The sequence below is a fragment of the Populus alba genome, chromosome 3 (assembly GCF_005239225.2).
Source record: "Populus alba chromosome 3, ASM523922v2, whole genome shotgun sequence".
Classification (NCBI taxonomy): domain Eukaryota; kingdom Viridiplantae; phylum Streptophyta; class Magnoliopsida; order Malpighiales; family Salicaceae; genus Populus; species Populus alba.
In genome coordinates this window covers 16911986-16921956 of record NC_133286.1, presented here as the reverse complement: position 1 = coordinate 16921956, position 9971 = coordinate 16911986, and the positions used below count along the sequence as shown (strand labels likewise).

Here is a 9971-nt window from a genome sequence, read left to right as displayed (position 1 = left end):
AATAGTTTGATGAGACATTGAAATTCTTTTATTGATGCACAAAAAATATTCAATTTATTATGGAATTATAATTATAAAATAAAAATGTTTTGCTATTTTATATATATATATGTTTTTTTTTTAGATAATTTTACAATCAAATCTCATATAAAAAGTATATTAACCAAATATAAAAAATTATTTTTTTTTCAATCATAATTTTAATTAAACACATCAAAATTTAAACTTCATAAAAATTATTTTTTATTAAATTATTTTTTTTTAAATTACAATCATAAAAATAACCACAAGGTCTTCAGAGGCCATTCAATGCACTTGCTATATCGCAGCAAATATAGGTGAGCACCTGCTCTTAAGAATTTTCTGCATGTCTTTTCTATCCTTTTCAAGCTTGTAGGGCATCCCTTGCCTAGTTAGCAATAATAGGTAATAGGTAATGATATCACATTCTTAAATTGTGGAAATTTCTGATATTACTGTATTTGCTTGCTTTGAACTTCAGTTTATACTATACGAAGTTTTATTTTTTCTAGCTGTACACAACCAAAATGGTTGACCCTAGCTAACATTGTGATAATATGCATGAATAGAAATAATGGACTGCGAAGGGCAGATAAATATATGAGAGAGTTTTTTCAGCTTATTGTATTGTCACTTACCACCTCACATGTACTCAGTGACATATATATATATATATATATATATATATATATATATATATAATACACACACACACACACACACACACCCCTCTCCAGGAGACCTGAATGCAGCGCAACTATTGGTTAAATATATATATTTATACTAAAAATACAACAACCCTCTAGATTTCTTCTCATAATTTGGTTCCTGAAGTCAAGAGAAAAATCTAAGAAAGTTCCTAGTCTTGTGGATTTAAAAGGGAAGCATAATTCGTGGAATCTTGTATTTTCTTGCTTGATAGCATGTCTCTCTCCTTTTGTTGGGTGTAATTAATCAAGTGAGTTGAAATGGGAAGAGCTCCATGTTGCTCTAAAGTTGGTTTGCAAAGAGGTCCATGGACTACTAGAGAAGACACACTGCTCATTAACTATATCCAGGCGCATGGTGAAGGTCATTGGAGATCTTTGCCTAAGAAAGCTGGTAAGTTAAGTACTCCTCTCTTTCTTATACAGTTACGTTTCTGATTTAGTGCGCAAATCTCACCCGCACACCTGTGGACGACTAGACTGTTTGAAAGTCGAGTTTCTGATTTTGTTGTTTGCATTTTCGTATGAATTAATGAAGGGCTACTCAGATGTGGCAAGAGTTGCAGGCTAAGATGGATGAACTACCTTCGGCCCGATATCAAGAGAGGGAACATCACTCCTGATGAGGATGACCTCATCATTCGGCTGCATTCTCTTCTTGGCAACCGTTGGTCTCTCATTGCAGGAAGGTTGCCTGGCCGGACTGACAATGAAATCAAGAACTACTGGAACTCTCACCTCAGCAAAAGAGTCAAGAACAACACAGCAGGAAACAAGTCCAAATGCACGGGGCAATCAGCTGGAAAGAGAAGTGGCGTCAGCTCCAACAAAAAAGGGAAAAGGAATCAAAGGGAGCTGGACAGTGAAGGCATCTGTAGTGAAAATGGCGAGACTGCTACGAAGATAAAGATTCACCTCCCAAAGGCAATGAGGGTCTCTCCATCCTCTGTTGCCAAGAAGGTCAACGTCAGTATTCAAAGCATGATTGGGTCATCATCTAGACACGCAAAGATTGGTGATAATGCTAATTGGGCCATCTCTGGTCTTAAAGTTGTTAGCAATGATGGAGAGGCATGGGCTTTCAACAGTGAAGAATTTGATGGTCTTGTTTACGACCATGATTCCTCGTTTCCAAATTCTTTACCCAATGATATCATGCTAGATGATATCTTTGAGGAGTACCTGGAACTCCTCAAGCCAGATGATCATGGTCAACTGGATTCCTTGGTGGATTCTCTTATTGCTTGATTATTAATGTAATAAAAAGGATGTGCACTCTTGCACACGCCTACCAGCTCGCTTCATGATCTGCTACCCCTTTTCACTCTCTGTCTTCTGTAACGAGTTGTCTTGCACACGGCAAAGCACGGCGCACTAAAGGTCATCTATCAACGATATTGACAATTTTAATTTGTGATGTCTTGACTATAAAGATTTTCGTTTTTTTTCTTACGAAAGACAAGAGGCCACTTGTTTTTGTCAGAACTTTTGGGGAAACAAAAAGGTATATAAAAAACACAAACTTTAATCAAATGTAAAAAAAAAATGACACGAGAATATAAATATTGCTATCTAACTAGCGTGGCCTATATAACAAGTCTTACTAGGTTTAACTTTGGTTTCTTGTTTCGATTCACAAATTTACATGATCACGTGGTTATTCTTCTTGATCTTGTTCTCGATTTTCGCAAACTAATTTCTAATGCCATCACATGCATGCTTTCTTTTTGAAGTTCACAGTTGTAATAAAATAACTCAATATTGCCACAAAGTCAATTAACTAAGGTGTTCAGCCAATGAAAAGGGGTTTGTTTTTTATTCTCACTAACTAGAAATTTAAATTTGTTGTCTCTTATGATAAGCACAGGTTGAATTTAGATTGGACTTTGGCTAAAAATCGTCGATAAGTGGGACCAATCGTTTCTCTATCTTATGCAAGCAAGGCAAGTCAAGCCCTAATTTTTGCTATTTGAATTTTAGTTTAGCGTGTGCTCTAATTTGAACCTAAAATTCAAAGTAGGTTTCTGCATGATTGGCATTTCAAACCTAACTTGGTTTTTTAAACAAATCAAGCCGAGCCAATGGTAGGCACGTTCCAATGTTGTTTGGCATTTCCCATTTTAATGAGCTCACCTTCAACTGGCTGGAGTCGATTAAAAAAAATAAAAAACTGCAAGCTGTTGCCAGAGTTTTCTTCCAGGCCAGCACAAGATCTTGAAGAGCACAAGCTTAATACAATTAAGGATTACAGTCCAAGTTGCTAAACCAGAAAACCGTGGTATATCTATCTATTGTTCTACAGAGTTTGGAAGGGAAGAAGAGAGGTTTCTCTTATTGCAATTTTCAACTTCATGAAATTAATTTCTTCTCATTTCAAGTCAGAACGGCTACAGCACAGGCTTCTTGTCAGGAGTACTACCATTTAATTATCCCAGCCTTCGAGAGGATGAGGTAAATAAAAGCTCAGCATCTAATGGCGGCAGGTATTCAACGTTCAAGAACGAATACAAGGAAAAAGCAGAGGTCATTTCGCTTTAAGATGGCGACAAGTCACCCCAGTGGGATCTTCGTGCCTGATGATGCAGTGCAGGTCCATGTCCCGGGAGGGAGAGGAGGTATCTGCTTTGTGGCTTGTGAAATGGAATTGGGGGGGGGGGTTTCAGGATATTGAGGCGTTTTGTCGTAATGGGATCGACTTGGCCCAAACTATAATGGGCCTCTATTGGGCCGAGTTGAAAGGAAATATGGAGCCTCGATATATTTTGGAATTTTAAAGGTTAATATCTCAATTCTTGCTTTGTGAATAGAGCAATTGCTCATAATTCTTAAAATATTTACCACTCAATTATAAGCGCAAATAATTTATTCTTGAAATATAATATTAATTTTATAAAGAAGATCTTTGAAAATCACCCGTCATTTATTAGGTGTAACCCATTTGAAGGACATCAATTGGACGATGAGTGAGTGATAATAGAATTTTATTTATTTTCTATGAATAGGAGGTTGTATTATTATTATTATTATTATTATTAATCCTAGTTAGTTCTATTAATCCACAACCCGAGATATGAAATTGAGATAACTCTATAAAAAAAAAAGCTCAAGGTCCAATAATCTAATATCGAATGATGAAATTAAAAAAAAAAATTTAAAAAAATCTAAAAAAATACTGAAGTCAAATCAAGAGTTAATCTCCGAAACCTATGATCTAGATCATTAGACTAATATTACTCTAAAGAAGAAAAACATAAAAAGTCATGAAGCAAAACTTAAGTAAAACACTTTTAGTTTATAAAATAATATTTTATATTTATTAAACTATCATATTATCATTTAATCAATTTAATTATAACTAAAAATGCATGATGAAAATTTGAAAAAGCCTTTGGACAATGGTTAATGTTTTTATACTTTAAGGATAGTTTAGTAATTTTATTATGTTTTAAAAAATGAAAATTCAAAAAAGCATCTAGTTGTCAGTTAAATAAATTTTACTTTTATGAATAGCTTATTTATTTTATTATTTTTTAAGAATGTGAAAGTATCGTTATAACTCTAACAGATCAAACAATAACAAATAAATCTTAAAACAAAATTATATTACTCTCTATTATATAATAATTTCATTGATTTTTCATTTTAGAAAGCAAAAGCTTCATTAAACTATTTCAATCTACATTGTTTAGTGTTTGCGTTCACAATGAAACACCGACATTTTTAGTTTTTTGTTAATAATTCTTCCTATGTAAAACATGAAGCCAAAATATAGAAATGTATATAGATGAAGAAGTAAGGAAGTTTCATGGACACTTCACATCAGCACTTGGTCAAACTCCATGTTGGAGGGAGGCATTTTCCTTCATATGCATGAAAGCAACTAAAATGCACTGTATGCCCACATTCTCACTCCTCTTCTTCGTCTTCTCAATATCGAAGAGACGCAAAGATGGATCGGACAGCCAGGAATTGTCATTTTCAACGCTTGCAGTGCATGTGCTAGAGAGGGACATGCAACCCAACGGTGGGCCATGGACAAGTGCACGTCCAAATTCCCAAGAAAATGTTAAAGGTGTTTCATAGCAAAGTCATTTTCATGAGATAGAAATAGGGCATGTACCGTTAGGAAAGGGAATCCCAAGGGGCTGGCACCATGATAAAAGAAACCACCACCACCCTTCTTCTTCTTTTTTTAATCTCTTTTCAGCTCCGATTCTGAGATTAGGACTTGGAGAATTCACTGTCGAATCCCTAGAAGATGCTCCTTACCTTCTAATTCGAAAAACAAATCATCTGAAAAAGGGAAGATCGAAACCTTGGCCCCGCGTACATGAAATCTCTCAACTTTGAAATGGGTGACTCCATAAAATTCTAGAAGCGAAGGTTTCTTTTATCACTGGTTTCAATGTTTACTGTGACGTGCCATGCATCTTATAGGGCTAGCTCTCCTCTTATCATGAGCAGACGGTCTTAACTACGTGGCCTGTTTGGTCATCAAAGCCTGGCTTTTCAAGCTGCAAACGTTTTGCATGGTTCTGTGCCTCTAGATAACATCTTTGTGATATTCTGTCACACAAGGGAGGATGCTATGTAATGATTTAACAGCAACAAAACGTAAATTTGTTAGCCAGGTTGAGGCAAGTTGAGAGCTGGCCGGACGGGAATTAGTCGAGGGATCGAGTCAAAATCCACCTCTGCCCCATTTCCCGTCTAATTACGTAAGAACAAGATTTTATAGAGCAAGAAGAAGCAAGAATTTATTGGGTTCGACGAAATTACGATATATGTGGTGTCATGAATCAATTGAAAGCTATATATTCTTTGTGCTCTTAAGTTTCATTTCCTTAAAAAGCATTGTTTCTCTCCGACCTCGGTCCATTCCCCTGGCGCCTGGTAGTAGGGTCCCATGCATCCACCATCACCTTGAAGATATTCTTCAAAAATGAACCGCCACATGGAACAAACCGACCCCATGTTCTTATTGCCCACTTGTTCTTTCTCGTTTTTTCTCTTCTTTAATATCTAGCTTCAATTGAAACAATATCTGCTCGACCCATATATAATTAATCATTGTATAAGTATACCGGAGCCAATCTAAATATTTAGCATTAATTATGTGTGTATATATATCAAAATTAATTCATTAATTAAAAAACCAGCAAAAAATCGCTTCACTACAAAAGTGCTGCCTCTAAGAATCTCATATGCTCTAACTACATATAATGTATCAAGCAGTATAACGTCCAAGCAATATTATCTATGACATAAATGAAACTAATTAATTAACATACTGTAATTAAGCAGTGTACATTTTGTATTATATTTCTCTAGCTAGCTTTTCTCATCATTTACTCTCTCTATCTCTCTCTCTCTCTCTATATATATATATATATATAGTTCTTGGTTCTTCTTCTTCTTCTTCTCTGATCTCCCTCTGTCCCTAATGATCTTGCATTTATTCTTTTCTATTCTTTTATTTGAATTGCTTTTTTGATGTATCATGATCTAATGCACTATTGAGAGGGTCAAAAACTGCGTTTGACCCTCTAGAAACCATGATTTCTGAGGCAGTCCATAACCGAGCAGCTTCTGTTGAGTTGGATCCCAATTTGGATGTCGAGGCTTCGTTGCAATCCGAAAAGTACTTTCCAGTCACATTTACAAGTGTTGGATGTGTTGCTACATAGCATGTTGTAGCAGCAGCCTACAAATAGCAACCCATTAACAATTTAATTCTTCACTCAAAATCTACATATGATGTTCAAACTTGATATGTTCTTTAAGCTCAAACGATATAAATTATATATGTTAGTTACCTGAGGAATAGTTTTCAAGAGCTTGGAAGTCAAGAAAAATGCTATATCTGCGTGTGGAAAAAGGATAACATGTTAAATTCTTTAGAAGGGTAACTTTCTAAAAAGAAACGGAAGTAAGAATTCTTGTTGTAGTACCTGTGGCCATGCCTTCTCGTTCTCTTGTGAGTCTAGTTCTTACGACTCCTGGATGAACACAGTTCACAGTCACGTTGGCCTCCATTTGCTGCATTAATTAATTGGAAAAATGCATAAAAGAATCAATTAATCCAAATGCAATACATATATATAAAAAGGAAAGCAACAAATATCGCTTTTTTTTATCTGATCAACTTGGAAATTAAAACAGACTATTTAAATAGAATAATAAATGACAACCTTAAGTCTCTGTGCAACCTCCTTGGTGTGCAAGACAATAGCGAGCTTCGAGAGAGCATATGCACGTGTAGGATCGAAATCACTGTATATACATCGCGACACACAAAAAATTATCAATAAATTAAAGGTCAACCATGTGTGTAGTTTATGAATATTGGATTTCTTATATATATGGAAAATAATAAGTTCATTAATTTGTTCCGTTCCGGTCATCTATAGTTAATAATTTTATTCACTGCGCTAAACCAATTTCGTTATTTTATAGTTAATTTTAGTGGGGGGAATTAGTTTTGTTCTCTTACCAAAATTTGTTTCGGGATATTTCACAAAGATATCGGATCATGTCGCCGGAAAACCAGTTGTAAATACTCGATGAAACATTCACTATTCTGCCTTGTAATGAAGTTGTTTTTGCTGTTTCAATCATCTTCTTCAATAACAATTTTGTCAATAAAAAGTGACCTGAAAAGGATTCCATCCAAAGCCAAAATTTTAGTTCTTGTCATTATTAATATTAATATTCGTGTAGTATATAATTAATAATTACCTAGATAATTAGTAGCAAAGGTCATCTCTATCCCATCTTCAGAGATCGCAGGCTCGAGTGCAAACCTTCCAGCATTATTTCTGATACCAGAATAAAGAAAGAAGATTAACCTAAGAAAGTAAAAATTAAATATTCGTTCTCTGTCTCATCAACCAAACAAAAAAGAAATGTTTATCTTCTTACATGAGGAGGTTGAGAGGCAGGTTCAAGGACTCAAACTCTGAAACAAAGTTCCGAACAGAATTGAGAGAGCTAAGATCAAGTCCCATAACTATGATGTCGGCATCAGGATTCTCCGATAAAATCCTTGCCTTGGCATCTTCTGCCCCTTTCAGGTTCCTAGCTGGCAACACCAGCCTCGCACCTCTCTTCGCCAACACCCTAGCCGTCTCCGCTCCTATCCCTGATGTGGCACCTAAAAAAATAAGAACAAAAGTCTATTTCAGTATTCTGAAAGCAAAATGTTAAGGTTTCAAGCCTCTCTTCTGTGATAAAAAATAATAATAAACTCACCGGTGATAATGGCAGTTATGGAATGCATATCGTAGCAGTCTTCAGTTACTTGCTCGGCGGTGGACTTAGAGCCATAGCCACTTGCTCCAGCTGAGCCAACGAGGTACTTCAAAGTTTCAAACATTGCTAAAGTTTCTTTCTTTCTTTCTGTTTTTTTTCCCTTTTCTTTTATCCCTATAAGGTATGGATACAGTGGTTTGTGTTTTGTAGTTTTGTTTCACTCGCCGCTATAACTAGCTGATCACAGCGTTAGGTAAGGATGGAATCAAGAAGAAGAAGAAGAAGAAGAAGAAGAAGCAGAAGCAAAGGACGTACTCGCTTTACTGTGGTTTTGTAGTTGAGCGAGATTGTACTTACAAAGAAGGGGTTTTTGTTTCTTTGTCAGATTTTGCAGCCTACGCCGCTTTGCATTTACTGAAGAAAGAGATGATGGTGTTATAGGATGGTGATGTTGTGATTAAGGGAGATAGTAAGAGAAGGTTTTTGATTTGTGTTGTGGTTATTATGGCCTAACCGGATCAAAGCAGAGGATTGGAGGGGATTTTATAATGCTCGAGAGGGAAGAGGGGAGGAGGATTATGTGTTTGCCATTTGATTGATTGATTGATTGATTGAAGAAGGTGGTCATAAATTTTAAATTTGCATGATTGGGGGAGTGATTGTTAATTATTGGCCTAATCCAAAACTAATTCCAGTTTAATTAATTAGTTTAAGCAATATCTTCTATATTTTTAGATGTTTTATATATATATATATATATATATATATTGATTTTAAAAAAAGTAGATTGATTTTTTTTAATAATCTTAATTTGTTAATATTAAAAATAAAATAAAAATATATAAATTTATTTAGATATATCGTCAAATAAAAAAAATGCTTTTAAAAACACATTTATAATAATACCAACACATAACAATAGCAAGAGAGTTGCGTGAGCTATGAAATGTATGTTCCTCTGGGACATGAGATAAAATTGTAGCCGCGTAATTAATTTAAGGGTGATAAATTGAAAAATGAAAATTACATTAAAGTTTATTTTATATTTAATGAAGGTATAAGCTTTTTTTTAATATAATATTTTCTATAAAAGCTAAAAATTCATATAAATAGCTATTTTCATTTTATGAAAGGCATCATAAAAAAAAGGAAAAATCATTTACTAATCGTTCTTCTCATAAATAAATCGAAGGCATGATTCCTACGTATACCAATATATTTCGATCACATACATGCATGTCCCGTCTTATTTAATCCATTTTCCTTACAATATTAAGACAGACTTTGCATAATCTATCGCACCCACAAATATTTAAGCATGTCATTTGAGGTAATTGAGAAAGTGGTCATTGTATGTAGTGGTGAGGGCTGGCTGGAGCCCCGACCGTATAAGAAAATATTTTTAAATTTTTTTTTTAATGTTTATAATAAAATAACTAAAATTTTAGTTTTTTTAAAATAATTCTTTTAATTTGATCTCTTTTAATTTTTTTTCATGCTCTGCCCTGATTAATGTATGTATAAACAAAATGAAAAATAAAAATAAAAATGCAAGAGGTTATGAGCATGCCCGAGTCAAAACACACAATCGTTTATTCATAACATGGGTTATTTTTTCCAAGAGAAAACTCCATAATTCTATACTCATTAATTTTGAGTCAACACAATTTGACTTGCATCCTCAAGAAAACAGGACATAAATAGTAAATATTGCTAATTGATTATAAGATAAGAGTTAGGGGCTGTGATCCTTCACAATTCTCGATGTAGATGTACTAAACTCAAGCAGATATTCAATGTGAAAGATTGAATATGTGGGAAGGTGATGAATTCAGGATCCAATGTGTCAATCTGCTATCAAATAATTAATCCACGGATAAGGGGTTTTAAACTATAATTTAACTCGGATTTAAGAATTTCTTCATGACAAGTTCAAAGAGTTTAGGTGGATCTTGCTTCATAGAAATTCAAGTTTAAGTTTCACTGACTGCT

The 9971-nt window shown here is 34.4% G+C and overlaps 2 protein-coding genes across 2 annotated transcripts; one reads left to right on the top strand and one right to left on the bottom strand.

Moving 5' to 3' along the window:
* Positions 1-769: 769 nt before the first annotated feature.
* LOC118034495 (uncharacterized) lies at positions 770-2032 on the top strand. The gene is made up of 2 exons (XM_035039811.2): positions 770-1122; positions 1267-2032. Exons 1-2 carry the CDS (start codon positions 990-992, stop codon positions 1974-1976), a joined length of 843 nt encoding a protein of 280 aa, XP_034895702.1. The 5' UTR covers positions 770-989; the 3' UTR covers positions 1977-2032.
* Positions 2033-5914: 3882 nt separating this feature from the next.
* On the bottom strand, positions 5915-8542 carry LOC118034486 (short-chain dehydrogenase TIC 32 B, chloroplastic). Its single transcript, XM_035039800.2, has 8 exons — positions 7980-8542; positions 7650-7881; positions 7467-7546; positions 7222-7381; positions 6920-7001; positions 6680-6767; positions 6545-6591; positions 5915-6432 (listed from the first exon to the last, which is right to left on the bottom strand). Exons 1-8 carry the CDS (start codon positions 8101-8103, stop codon positions 6202-6204), a joined length of 1044 nt encoding a protein of 347 aa, XP_034895691.1. The 5' UTR covers positions 8104-8542; the 3' UTR covers positions 5915-6201.
* Positions 8543-9971: the final 1429 nt, after the last annotated feature.

Excerpts from the sequence above, each read along its gene's own strand:
- LOC118034495 (XM_035039811.2), top strand. The coding sequence starts at position 990 with ATGGGAAGAGCTCCATGTTGCTCTAAAGTTGGTTTGCAAAGAGGTCCA. Across the intron at positions 1,123-1,266 it reads ATCTTTGCCTAAGAAAGCTG|GGCTACTCAGATGTGGCAAG; the intron begins GTAAGTTAAGTA and ends GAATTAATGAAG.
- LOC118034486 (XM_035039800.2), bottom strand. The coding sequence starts at position 8,103 with ATGTTTGAAACTTTGAAGTACCTCGTTGGCTCAGCTGGAGCAAGTGGC. Across the intron at positions 6,768-6,919 it reads AGGTTGCACAGAGACTTAAG|CAAATGGAGGCCAACGTGAC; the intron begins GTTGTCATTTAT and ends TAATTAATGCAG. Across the intron at positions 6,433-6,544 it reads TCTTGAAAACTATTCCTCAG|GCTGCTGCTACAACATGCTA; the intron begins GTAACTAACATA and ends TGCTATTTGTAG.